Source organism: Piliocolobus tephrosceles, chromosome 2, assembly GCF_002776525.5.
Source record: "Piliocolobus tephrosceles isolate RC106 chromosome 2, ASM277652v3, whole genome shotgun sequence".
Taxonomy (NCBI): Eukaryota; Metazoa; Chordata; class Mammalia; order Primates; family Cercopithecidae; genus Piliocolobus; species Piliocolobus tephrosceles.
The window spans coordinates 192,190,327-192,203,928 of record NC_045435.1 but is presented as its reverse complement, the minus strand read 5'-3'; the positions used below and the strand labels follow the sequence as shown (position 1 = coordinate 192,203,928).

Below are 13,602 nucleotides of genomic sequence, written 5' to 3'. Positions count from 1 at the left end.
AATTTGGGGTGCTATAGTTTGGACTAAGGAAAAATAGCAGGTTTTCTTTTCATTTTGTCAAAGTGTATAAAGTGACATCTTTAGAGATAGAATGGGCATAGTCTTTGTCAAGTGAGTGACTCTTGTCAGGGATAAGCCAACTAAACTGAGCTAGTTAAATGCTTTTTAGCAAGGTGGTTCACAGCTCAGTGACTAAGAAAATTATCTGTGTGTATGTGTATGTCTTGAGAAAATTAATGATTAATAAATAGTGCCTCCACGGTCACTTTGTTAATGAGAATGACATATACCCCAACATCTGGGTAAGTGTCGCATCATTGCACTCCAGCCTGGGCGTCAGAATGAGATTTTGTCTCAAAAAAAAAAAAAAAAAAACTGAGGCACAAGGAGGCCAAGTAACTTATTCAAAATCATATAGGTAAATGGAAGAGCCAGTAAGTGGATCCAGGAGTGTCTGGTTGCAATAGTGTTGCCCTTGTTGGTCCTAAATCTTACCCCTTAGTTAGAAGAGTTTCCCTGACTTTGGTAAGAATTCCTTGGGGGCAAGTTTGTACAGATTATTGCCTTCCCGGGAAATCCTGATTCATTAGGTCCAGATTGGACCCGAAAATCTGGTTTGAAGAACCCAGATGATCTCTTTTTTTTTTTTTTTTTTTTTTTTAATTATTGTGGGTACGTAGTAGGTATATATAACCAAGGTGATTTCTGTTAAGAAATTTTGGGAGACACTGTCTTAGCTGGTAAGATTATAATCTACTTATAATTTTTAAAACTGTAAAATAGATGCATCTATAGTTATTCACGATGGCAGTTTGTTTATTTCTAATCGTGGTTTAGGCCAGTTTCTTTACCCGTTTATTGTATTTTAATTTTTTTTGAATAAGTAATTATATTCTCAAGGGTTCATTGAGTAGATATAAAAAGGTATGCCATGATAGCATTCTACCTATGTCAACCCCAATCACCAAGTGTGTTCTCAGTTTTTTGTGTATGTATCACAGTTCACATACACATACAATTACGGAAGGACCTCATTTTTTAAAATTTAATTAAGTTTTTTGTTTTTTGAGACAGAGTCTCTGTTGCCTAGGCTGGAGTGTATTAGCACAATCTCGGCTCACTGAAACCTCTGCCTCCCAGGTTCGAGTGCTCCTGCGTCAGCCTCCCAAGTAGCTAGGATTATAGGTGCACGCCACCATGCCCGGCTAATTTTTGTATTTTTAGTAGAGTGGGGGTTTCACCGTGTTGGCCTGGCTAATCTCGATCTCCCGACCTCAGGTGATCCGCTTGCCTTGACCTCCGAAAGTGCTGGGATTATAGGCGTGAGCCACCGGCCAGAAGACTCTCATTTATTTCTTTTCTTCAATGAATTATGAATTCTAAGTGAGGCTTTTCAAATTTAAAATAATGGATTTCAAATTTCAACACAGTTTTTGGCTTGTAAGGACATGGGTTGGAATCATATTTAAATCTGCTTAATAAAATCACTTACCATGTTCTAAGAAAAGGGAAGTTTTTTGGATGGGGATTACCCAAAAAGCCATACCTTTGGATGGGGATGAGATTGGGATGTTTGGAGGTTGGCTGTTACAAGGGTACAGGTAGAGAGTGCCATTATAGATTGATTAACAAGTTTATCTGGATCTTGATTTTCTGCTTTCTAATCTTCTAATCCCTAATTATAAGCCTTGTAAGTGTAGTTACTTCTTTATTTTGGAAACTTCTAGAAAAATAGATGTTACATTTGTGACATTTAAATATATGGAATTTGATGCCTGACATATTAAATGCTGCTTGCTTCTGCCTAGTTGAGATTGTGGCCCAATTCCTTGTACAGAAAAACTTTGTTATGCTGAGTGTTATTATATAATAAGTATAACTGGGTAGAAGGAATTTTTATGTAGGGACTGATTGATGCTTATATACCTGGATTAATGTCTTGACTCTGCTCCAGGAAATAAAATTTTTGGCTGCAGCAAGTGGAACTGTGGGCCCAAACTAAATGAGTGATGTGCCAGCAAAATGCTTTGTAAGGAGCTTGTGATGGTTTGTGAATAATTTGAAAATAAATGCAAGCCTTAAGTAGGTTTACCAAGGATAAGGCAGATCAAATAAACCTCATTTCACTTTTTTAGGTAGGGTTATTAAATGTATTTTTTCATCAAAATCTCTTAGATTCTTTGAAAGCAGTATAATATTAGATTGAAACATATAAAATTGCTGTTTTATAGGTCAAAATGGAAACACTTTCTGAAACCGTAAGTTTTACTCAAAGTATATAGTATTAAGGCTTATGCTTAATAAGTGGACAAGTGGAGAACAGGTAACAGATTTAGTCTCTCACTTGAAACAAGCAAGAAATAAACCAAATATATGAAATAATGAGAAAAGTCATTGGATATCAGGCAATGAAGGGCAGAGATATCCAAGAGAAGGGAAATAAGTAAGGTGAGCCCTACTGTCATCCAGCTTATTTCCTTGAGAATATTTTCAGGCTTAATGCAGGGAGGAGAAACTCAAGCAGAGCCTAGTGGACTTTTTGAGTTGAGGAGATAAAGTTGAGATTCTGGGCAGACAGAGGTCACTAGAATTCACAAGACAGTGTACCAGAGAGGAGAGAACTTCATGGAGGCAGAACTCCAGAAATAACGGAAGGTTCCTTTCAAGTATGTAGCTGAGTATTTATCAGTGTGTATATGTTAGGAAACTACCTGATGCCAGGGAAAGAACCATCTAACAAAATGGGCGGTAACAGTGTCTCTCTGTTGAGTAACTGCACTCACACAGGGACAGGAGTAGCACCTCGTCCCAACAACCAAACTGAGAAAAGCCTTATAATTTCTTGAACAACGGATAAACAGAGAACTTTTACTCAATAGCAGGGAATACTTAGCCGCAAACTGAACATTGCTTTAGTCCTGCATAATAAATTTTAAAAGCAAAACCTTAAAAAAAAAAAAAAAACAAACTGTTGCTAAGTAAACTACCTGTATTGCAAACAAAGCTCAAGAATATGTATAGGAATCCAGACATATTCGGCAAGATCAAATCAGCAATTTCTTAACTCTAATAAAAAATTAGCAGCTAAGCAAGGATGTGGGGGGAAAAACTGACCTATAATGAGGAGGTGAATCCATCAGTTAAAACCAATCCAGAATTGCCCCAGATGTTAGAATTAACAGGCCATAGACCGGGGTTGGTGGTTCACGCCAGTAATCCCAGCACTTTGGGAGGCTGAGGCAGGTGGATCACTTGAGGTCAGGAGTTCAAGACCAGCCTGGCCAACATGGTGAAACCCCGTCTCTACTAAAAATACAAAAGATTAGCCAGGCGTGGTGGTGGGCACCACCAGCTACTCGGCGGCTGAGGCAGGAGAATCACTTGCATCCCCGAGGCGGAGGTTGCAATGAGTTGAGATCGCGCCATTGCACTCCAGCCTGGGCAACAAGAGCGAAACTGCAACTCGGTCTAAAAAAAAAAAAAAGAATTAACAGACCATTAAAACAGTTACTGTAACTGCATCCCATGTGTTCAGAATTTAACTGGAAACATGGAAGGTATTTTTAAAAGTCAGCATTGAACTTCTAAAGATTAAGACTGCAGTGTGTGAGATGAAAAATACACTGAATGAGTTAGTGGAAGATCGAATATTGCAGAAGAAAAGATGAATGAACTTGAAGATACTGCAATAGAAACTACCAGAAATGTAAAATAGATAAGAAACAAATTCACAAGGTGAACAGAGCATTAATGAACTGTGTAACAACTAAGTGGCTTGCCCTGCATGTAACTGGAGTCCCCAAAGGGTAAAGTGAGAGGCAGAGATGGAAAAAATATTTGAAGAAAAATTGACTGAAAACTTTCTGAATGTAATGAAAACTATAAACTCAAATATGAAAGATGCTGAAGTACAAGAACATGAAGAAAACTATATCAAGGTACATGATAATCAAATAGCTTAAAACAATGATAAAGAAAATCTTTAAAGTAGTAAGAGAAAAAAAGATATTACACCCAGAGGAGCAAAGACGGTAAGAGGTGGTAACTACGGGGTAAATATGTAAGACTTCCTGTTTCGTTTTTTTTGTTGTTTACTATTTCAATCTCTTTACAAGATAATTGACAAAAATAATAACAATGTAGCATAGCATTGATACCATATGTAAAAGTAAGATGTGTGACAGAAAAATCCCAGATGGCTGGGCTCAGTGACTCATACCTGTAATCCAAGCACTTTAAGAGGCCGAGGTAGGAAGATTGCTTGAGGCCAAGGAGTTTGAACCAACCCAGGCAACGCAGTGAGACTCCCTACCAAAAAGTTTAAAAATTAGTTAACTGTCAGGCGTGGTGGCTCACGCCTGTAATCCCAACACTTTGGGAGGCCAAGGCGGGAGGATCATGAGGTCAGGAGTTTGAGACCAGCCTGGCCAACATGGTGAAACCTCATCTCTACTAAAAATACAAAAAATCAGCTGGGCATGGTGGCGTGTGTCTATAGTCTCAGCTACTTGGGAGGCTGAGGTGTAAGGATTGCTTGAGCCTGGATGGTTGAGATTTCAGTGAGCCATGATCACGCCACTACACTCCAGCCAGGGTGACAGAGTGAGACCTTGTCTTGAAAAAAGAAGAGGCTAGGTACGGTGGCTCATGCCTATTATCCCAGCTCTTTGGGAGGATAAGGCAGGAGAATCGCTTGAGCCCAGGAGATCAAGGCTGCAGTGCACCATGATTGTGCCACTGCACTCCAGCCTGGGTGACAGAGTGAGACTCCGTCTCAAAAAATAAGATAGTAGTGCATATAAAGCATAGTGAGATAAGGCTACCAAAAAGCTAATGCAAGTTTTGCCTAAAGAAGATAATATTGCTACTGGACTCTATGAGTATTTCAAAGGCAGCTAATATGATGAATGATTTGGAAACCATGTCATGAGAACCCAGAACCGTGAACACTTCCATTATCAGGAGAAGACTTCGTGGCGGCAGCTATGGTTGCCTTCTGATGATGGAAGGATCCCTAGTGGAATAAGGAATGAATTTATTGCAGACATTGTAAACAAGAACAACTGATAAATGTTACAGGCTAGTACATAAAGTTTTTACTCATGAAAAAGAAATAACCTTATAATGGTAGATAGATCGAGATGACTCATAATAATGAGCTTCCTTCCAGTCACTGGAAGTATTCAAGCAGTGGTGGTATACCTGAAAAATACCTTTGTTGGTACCGTGGTTTAATTTTATTACTTCTAAGGTCCCTTATGACTCATGAGATAATACAATTCCTTGACTTTTGCCAAGGAGTTCTGTTCCTGCTGTGATTAACTGAAAAGGAACAACATGAAAAGAAAACGTAGCACTTGGTGTCACTGTCAGAGGACAGTTAGGATGCTTGATGTGACGGGAAGGAGTTAATGCTGTTTGTTTCTCTGAGTTACACCCAGGTTTTGCATGGACAATCTAAAGGGAAGTTGTGTGTGTGTGTACATCCATACATATACACATAGGTCATGTGTATAATGCCTGTGTATGTGGATATATGTGTGTGTGTACATAAATATGTATGTATATGTGGATATATATATGTGTAATAAATAAATATACATGTTATAACTCAAGCCTAATTTCTGCCATGTGTGCATTTTCACTTTTGGTGAATACTATACTTTTCTATAAAATAGTTTTTACCATATTATTTTAAGAAATCATTTACTATTTTTTCCATTAACTTTTTATACCCTCTCTAGAAAGAGTGCTGGCCTTTGCTTTGACTTCCTGACCGCAGTGCTCATACTCACTGCCCTCTCACTTGCTTCTCTAAAGAACAGGAAATTGTCAGAATGATAGCAGTCATTTTAACTCAATACAGGTTTCACCCTTTGTCATCGTTTTGTGCTTATTGAATAATGCTATATTCACAAAATTTCTCAGTTCTTAGGTACCTGTTTTGTCACCTAAACACAGACTAATAAGAAAATATTACAGGAATAATTTTTATTACGGGGAAATTTGGTACCCTAGAATATAATTCCCCCAGTTTATTTTTAGTAAGCAAACTTTTATTAACCATAAATTGTCTTCTGTTTCTCTCCTTAAAATTGTGGATGGAAGGGGAATGGAAATTGTTTATAAAGGGGGCAAATTTGACACTGCTATGTGTATCTGAATATAGTCTTCCGGTTTTAACTTTTAAACAATCTTCCTCATTCATTTCTTCTTGATTAATATTTATTTTCTTTTTGAACAGGCAGTGATGGTTTCAGAAAATTTTGATATAGAGGCCCCTAACTATTTGTCCAAGGAATCTGAAGTTCTCATTTATGCCAGACAAGATTCACAGTGCATTGACTGTTTTCAAGCCTTTTTGCCTGTGCACTACCGCTATCATCGGCCACACAGTCACGATGGAGAAACCTCGATTGTGGTCAATCACCCAGATTTGTTGATGTTTTGTGACCAAGGTGAGGGCTGCAGGTGTTTGCTAAGGGTCAGAAAATAAGAATAAAGGTATAGTGGCAAGTTCTCCTTCTGCTAGGGTGGCTGGCAAAGTTCTATTTCTTTTTTTTTTTTTTTTTTTGAGACGGAGTCTCGCTCTGTCGCCCGGGCTGGAGTGCAGTGGCCAGATCTCAGCTCACTGCAAGCTCCGCCTCCCGGGTTCACGCCATTCTCCTGCCTCAGCCTCCTGAGTAGCTGGGGCTACAGGTGCTCGCCAACTCGCCTGGCTAGCTTTTTGTATTTTTTAGTAGAGACGGGGTTTCACCGTGTTAGCCAGGATGGTCTCGATCTCCTGATCTCGTGATCCACCCGCCTTGGCCTCCCAAAGTGCTGGGATTCCAGGCTTGAGCCACCGCGCCCGGCCAAAGTTCTATTTCTTGACCTAGGTGTTAGTTAGAAGGGTATTTGCATAATAATAATTCACTAAACTATGTATTTGAGTAGATTTTTATGTGTGTGCTTTATTTTACAACCAAAAAGTTAAAAAGAAACATGCATTTGCCATCCCTGTCCTTGACACCGCTGCCCCCACTGTCGTCTCCTTCCCTCTACGACTAACCCACCATCCTGACTTTCAAATACTTCCTGATGTTTCTTTGTGTTTATCATCCAGATGGGCATTCCAAAATACTGTACCAAGACTAAGGTCTTGTCCATTTATAAAAATCTACTATTTCCATCAAGTCTCTTAACTTACAGGTTTCTCTCTATCCCTTTCCTTTCTTCCAAACTGAACTGTTGAAAGAACTTGCGCCATTTGACCTGCCGAGTTGGTCGTAGCTGGGGTTTTGCTCATTGTACTCATGTTCCTCCTACTTCTTTACTTACTGGAAATTGGCAGCTGGCTCCGGAGGAATGATCAGATTCAGGTTTGATTCCTTCGACAGAACTATAGGTAGTGCTGTGTTCTCTTCTCAGTAGCCATTTAATCTTAGTAGGCACGTACTGTGTGTTTATTTTTGCAGCCTTTGGTCCACATTGGCCCTCTGTTGCTTTTCATTTCTTCCTACCAGGGGTGCAGGGCTCTGTGGCTTTTGATGTTTTGTTTCCACTTCCGTGTATTTTGATGTTTGGGAAGATACTTTATCACCTAGTTTCGTTGTAAATTTTGTCTGTAAGGTTTTTATTTTGCTGCGTGATTGTTGTTTCTGTTTTTATGTGGGAATTTGGGTAAATTGAAAAATTAGCTGGGTGAGGTGGCTCACACCTGTAATCCCAGCACTTTGGGAGGCTGAGGCGGGTGGATCACAGGTCAGGAGTTTGAGACCAGCCTGACCAACATGGTGAAACCCCATCTCTACTAATCTCTACTAAAAATACAAAAAATTAGCTGGGCATGGTGGCAGGGGCCTGTAATCCCAGCTACTTGGGAGGCTGAGGAAGGAAAATCACTTGAACCCAGGAGGTGGAAGTTGGAGTGAGCCAGGATCGCACCACTGCACTCTAGCCTTTGCAATCTTCTCAAGAACGTTTTCTTTCTTCCTTTTTTTTTTTGAGGCAGAGTCTCGCTCTGTTTCCCAGGCTGAAGTGCAGTGGCGTGATCTCGGCTCACCACAATCTCCGCCTCTCCTGCCTCAGCCTCCTGAGTAGTTGGGACTACAGGTGTGTGCCACCATGCTCAGCTAATTTTTGTATTTTTGGTAGAGATGGAGTTTCACTATGTTGGCCAGGCTGGTCTCGAACTCCTGACCTCGTGGTCCGCCCACCTTGGCCTCCCAAAGTGTTGGGATTACAGGTGTGAGCCACAGTGCCCGGCCAAGACGTTTTCTTTAAGAAGTTCCTTTCAGTTTTTGGTTCTTTGTGTCTTCAAATTTGGGTTGATTTAGAATGTTTATAAAAGTTAGTAGCACTGGGGCCAGGTACAGTGTGTCACACCTGAAATCCCAACACTTTGGGAGGCCGAGGCGGGCAGATCAGTTGAGGTCAGGAGTTTAAAACCAGCCTAGACAACATGGTGAAACCCCATCTCTACTAAAAATATAAAAATTAGCCAGGTGTTGTGGTGTGTGTCTGTAGTCCCAGCTACTTGGGAGGCTGCGGCACGGGAATCGCTTGAACCCGGGAGGCAGAGGTTTCAGTGAGCTGAGATCGTGTCACTGCACTCCAGCCTGGGAGACAGAGCAAGAGTGTCTCAAAAAAAAAAAAAAAAAAAAAGGTTAGTAGCACTATTACTAAAAACCCACAGGTGGGAAGTGTTTAATGCTACATTTGTTACCATCGTACCTTTCATGATGAGAAAATTTAAAAGTCTTATGTTAGCTTTGTTCATCCAGCCTTGTTTTCTGGTACCTCTTAGCATAAATAAAGCTTGGAAAAGTTCCTCTCCTGAGAGAACTGGATTCTGGTATTCTGTCTTTTTATCTGAATGCTCTTTTTTTTTTTTTTTGAGACAGAGTCTTGCTCTGTCGCCCAGGCTGGAGTCCAGTGGCGCGATCTTGGCTCACTGCAAGCTCTGCCTCCCGGGTTTACACCATTCTCCTGCCTCAGCCTCCCGAGTAGCTGGGACTACAGGCACCCCCACCTTGCCCGGCTAGTTTTTTGTATTTTTTTAGTAGAGACGGGGTTTCACCGTGTTTGCCAGGATGGTCTCGATCTCCTGACCTGGTGATCCGCCCGTCTCGGCCTCCCAAAGTGCTGGGATGACAGGCCTGAGCCACCGCGCCCGGCCTATCTGAATGCTCTTTTATGGGTGTGTTTCAAATGGAAATTTACTGAGTTTTGCACTTACGATATGTTTACTTTTCTGAGTGATGCTTCAAAAAGTTTACATTAAATTTTTAAGAGCAGCCCCAAATTTGAGTACAATGAGATTCATAAAGAAGTCATGTTCAGCCGGGCATGGTGGCTCACACTTGTAATCCCAGCCCTTTGGGAGGCCGAGGCGGGTGGATCATGAGGTTAGGAGTTTAAGACCATCCTAGCCAAGATGGTGAAACCCCATGTCTACTAAAAATACAAAAATCAGCTGGGTGCAATGGCAGGTGCCTGTAATCCCAGCTACTCTGGAGGCTGAGGCAGGAGAATCGCGAGGTGGAGGGTGCAGCGAGCCGAGATCGCGCCACCGCACTCCAGCCTGGGTGACAGAGTGAGACTCTGTCTCAAAAAAAAAAAAAGTCATGCTCAACTTCAATACTTTTGTAATTTTCTAATTTCTTAGGCATTCACATAAAAAAGGATGCTAAAAGGCCAGGCGCAGTGGCTCACGCCTGTAATCCCAGCACTTTGGGAGGCCGAGGTGGGTGGATCACAAGGTCAGGAGATCGAGACCATCCTGGCTAATATGGTGAAACTCCGTTTCTACTAATAATACAAAAAAGATTAGTTGGGCGTGGTGGCGGGCACCTGTAGTCCCAGCTACTCGGGAGGCTGAGGCAGGAGAATGGCGTGAACCCGGGAGGCGGAACTTGCAGTGAGCCGAGATCGCACCACTGCACTCCAGCCTGGGGAACAGAGCAAGATTCTGTCTCAAAAAAAAAAAGGGATGCTAAAATAACAGAATGTGATAGATGGGTCCAGATCATATACATAATGTATTAAAATGTTTGACTACTTCTATCTGTTGAGGTTTAATACAAGCCTAGCTTTGAGTCCAAATACAGGTTTTCTGACATCATTTTATACCACTTTTCTCAGAGTTCCCAATCTTGAAATGCTGGGCTCACTCAGAAGTGGCAGCTCCTTGTGCTTTGGAGAACGAGGATATCTGCCAGTGGAACAAGATGAAGTATAAATCAGTAAGCTAATATTTTATGTTGTTTTTTAGATCATGTGCCTCATTTAAAGCTCTTTCTGTAATGTTTCTGCCACATTTAAGAGATTAGCATTTTTTTTTTTTTTGGAGACAGAGTCTCGCTCTGTTGCCCAGGCTGGACTGCAGTGGCACAATCTCGGCTCACTGCAACCTCTGCCTACCAGGTTCAAGTGATTCTCCTGCCTCAGTCTCCCAAGTAACTGGGACTACAGGCGTACACTACCACATCCAGCTAATTTTTGTATTTTTGTTAGAGACGGCGCTTCACCTTGTTGGCCAGGCTGGTCTCAAACTCCTGACCTTAGGTGATCCGCCCACCTTGGTCTCCCAAAGTGCTGGGATTACAGGTGTGAGCCACCGTGCCCAGCTGAGATTAGCATTTTCTAATATAGGAAGCTGTTTTCTGTGACAGCAAAGGGTTACTACAAAGCACTGCTGTTTTTTGTTGGGGAACTTTCATTGAACATAAAGTTGGCAAGATGGATGACTCTGCAATCTTATGCAATGTAGATTTGTTTTCGAGTAGATTACCATTGCCATATGGTACTTGGAAATTTTTCTCAAACTCTAAAATACATCTGGAGATCTGCATTTGATTGATTATGTCAATGAAGAGTATGCTTAGTGTTTATGATTTATTGATTGAGTGCATTGCTACAAGGTAAGTGGTGACCCTATTAAAACATTTTGAATTCAGTTATCTTTATTTTTTTTTTCCGAGACGGAGTCTTGCTCTGTCGCCCAGGCTGGAGTACAGTGGCGCAATCTTAGCTCACCGCAACCTCTGCCTCCTGGGTTCAGGCAGTTCTCCTGTCTCAGCCTCCCAAGTAGCTGGGACCATGCCCGGCTAATTTTTGTATTTTTAGTTGAGATGGGGTTTCACCTTGTTGGTCAGGCTGGTCTCAAACTCCTGACTTCAGGTGATCCATCCCTCTCAGCTTCCCAAAGTGCTGGGATTTTTGGCGTAAGCCACCGCATCTGACCTCAGTTGTCTTTAAAATTCTGTAACTTGCCATAAGAGGTCATAATTTGGCCGGGCACGGTGGCTCAAGCCTGTAATCCCAGCACTTTGGGAGGCCGAGACGGTTGGATCACAAGGTCAGGAGATCGAGACTATCCTGGCTAACATGGTGAAACCCCGTCTCTACTAAAAAAATAAAAAAAATAAAAAAAATAAAAACTAGCCGGGCGAGGTGGCAGGCGCCTGTAGTCCCAGCTACTCAGGAGGCTGAGGCAGGAGAATGGTGTAAACCCGGGAGGCGGAGCTTGCAGTGAGCTGAGATCCGGCCACTGCACTCCAGCCTCGGCAACAGAGCGAGACTCCGTCTCAAAAAAAAAAAAAAAAAAAAAAACAAAAGGTCATAATTTAACACTTTAAATATAGTTAAATATATATATATATATATATGTATTTTTTTTTTCCCCCGAGACAGCGTCTCCCTCTGTTTCCCAGGCTGGAGTACAGTGGCGCAATCTTGGCTCACCACAACCTCCGCCTCCCGGGTTCAAGTGATTCTCCTGTCTCAGCCTCCCTAATAGCTGGGACTATAGGCGCCCGCCACCACACCCAGCTAATTTTTGTATTTTTAGTAGAGACAGGGTTTCACTGTGTTGGCCAGGCTGGTCTCAAACTCCTGACCTCGTGATCTACTTTGGCCTCCCAAAGCGCTGGGATTACGGGCGTGAGCCACCACACCCGGCCAACTTTGTATATATTTCATCTTTATATATACCAGAAAAAACAGGTGGCCATTACTAAGGTGGTATTCCATCCCAAGGTTTGTTGAAGATGCCATTTTTTGAATGATGGTTTTCAGATAGCACTTTGTTACGGATTGGGTTGGTTACTTGTATTTTTGGGGGTGTGAAATCATAATTCAGGTATTTACAAAAAGAAAACAAAAAGTATTCCCAAGTTACCTACATTTTAATGTTTTTTAAAACTTCTTTTTAAAGTATAAACTTTCCCAGTGTTTTTCACGGAACTCCTTTATCTTCAAAACCAAATAGAAAATAGAACCGAGTCGAATGTAGGAACTTTTGCGTTGCTGGTCACAGCAAAGGTCACATTCAGCTGCACAATATGTGAATAGCAAGGTTTTAAAAGCTATCTGGGGAGAGAAAGGCAAACGGGAATGAAAGAATAATTTAGTTTTTTGTTGTTTTAATGTTTTTCCTATACGTCTTCAATTTAGAGAGAATTCTGTATTCTAATTTGAAATATGTTAAGAGGAAGTAAATGTTTATATTGATTACAGAGGTGACACTGGGATACAGCTTTTCTTAAAAGGATATACTTTATGTAAAAAGCAGAAAAATCAGAACTAATGAGATTTAGCAACTTATTATGGGAACTGAGTCTGATTCTGTAACATTAAATGAAATGTTAGATTCAAAAGTCATTCAAACCAATAATATTACATGTAGTGTAGCACTGCCTGAAAGATATTTAAAACAAAAAGGAAAGAAAAAGATCTAATTAAAAATCAAAAAAATAGCGGTCTCACCTTATGACATGCATTTTGTTTTACTATTTTTATTTATTTATTTATTTAATTTGTTTGAGAAGGAGTCTTCCTCTGTCGCCCAGGCTTTCGTACAGTGGCGTGATCTCAGCTCACTGCAAACCTCCACCTCCCGGGTTCAAGTGGTTGTTCTGCCTCAGCCTCCCTAGTAGCTGGGACTACAGGCACCTGCCACCACACCTGAATAATTTTTGTATTATTAGTAGAGACGGTTTAGTAGAGATGTTGGCCAGGCTGTGTTCGAACTCCTGACCTCAAGCGATCTGCCCGCCTTGGCTTCCCAAAGTGCTGGGATTACAGGCATGAGCCACCACACCGGGCCCATGACATGCATTTTAAATGTCTAACTTCTCTCTCTCTCTCTCCATAGGTATATAAGAATGTGACTCTACAGGTTCCAGTGGGACTGACTATACATACCTCTTTAGTATGTTCTGTGACTCTGCTCATTACAATCCTGTGCTCTACCTTGATCCTAGTAGCAATTTTTAAATATGGCCATTTTTCCCTATAAGTTTTATGTAGTTAAATGCTTCCTAGAAACCTAAATAAGATCTATTAATTTCTGACGAGAGGTGTTCTTCTAGAATTTAGTTAATTACTTTTATCCTTTGTCTTCATTTGTGGCCAAAATTATGTTTACTAGAGGAAATTTGGGATAATTCTCAACTAATTCCAAAATTTAGCGCTCTATTGCGTAGATCCTTGGTAATCCTCAAGCATCAAAGGCCGTAAGAGGAAACTTAATTCTGCTAAATTAATGTTTGTTTTGTGAGAAGTGACTTTATCTTCATTTGGGAGAGAAAAATTACTTCTTTTTTTTTTTTTTTTGAG

At 41.1% G+C, this 13,602-nt stretch overlaps 1 protein-coding gene across 1 annotated transcript in view; it reads left to right on the top strand.

Moving 5' to 3' along the window:
• The window catches only part of PIGX (phosphatidylinositol glycan anchor biosynthesis class X), a 25,043-nt gene extending 11,441 nt beyond the window's left edge, over positions 1 to 13,602 (top strand). Inside the window, exons 5-7 of the mRNA XM_026455689.1 lie at positions 6,245 to 6,458; positions 10,126 to 10,226; positions 13,139 to 13,602. Coding sequence (XP_026311474.1) covers positions 6,245 to 6,458; positions 10,126 to 10,226; positions 13,139 to 13,282 — 459 coding nt within the window. The 3' untranslated portion in view covers positions 13,283 to 13,602. The remainder of the gene's footprint in view (positions 1 to 6,244; positions 6,459 to 10,125; positions 10,227 to 13,138) is intronic.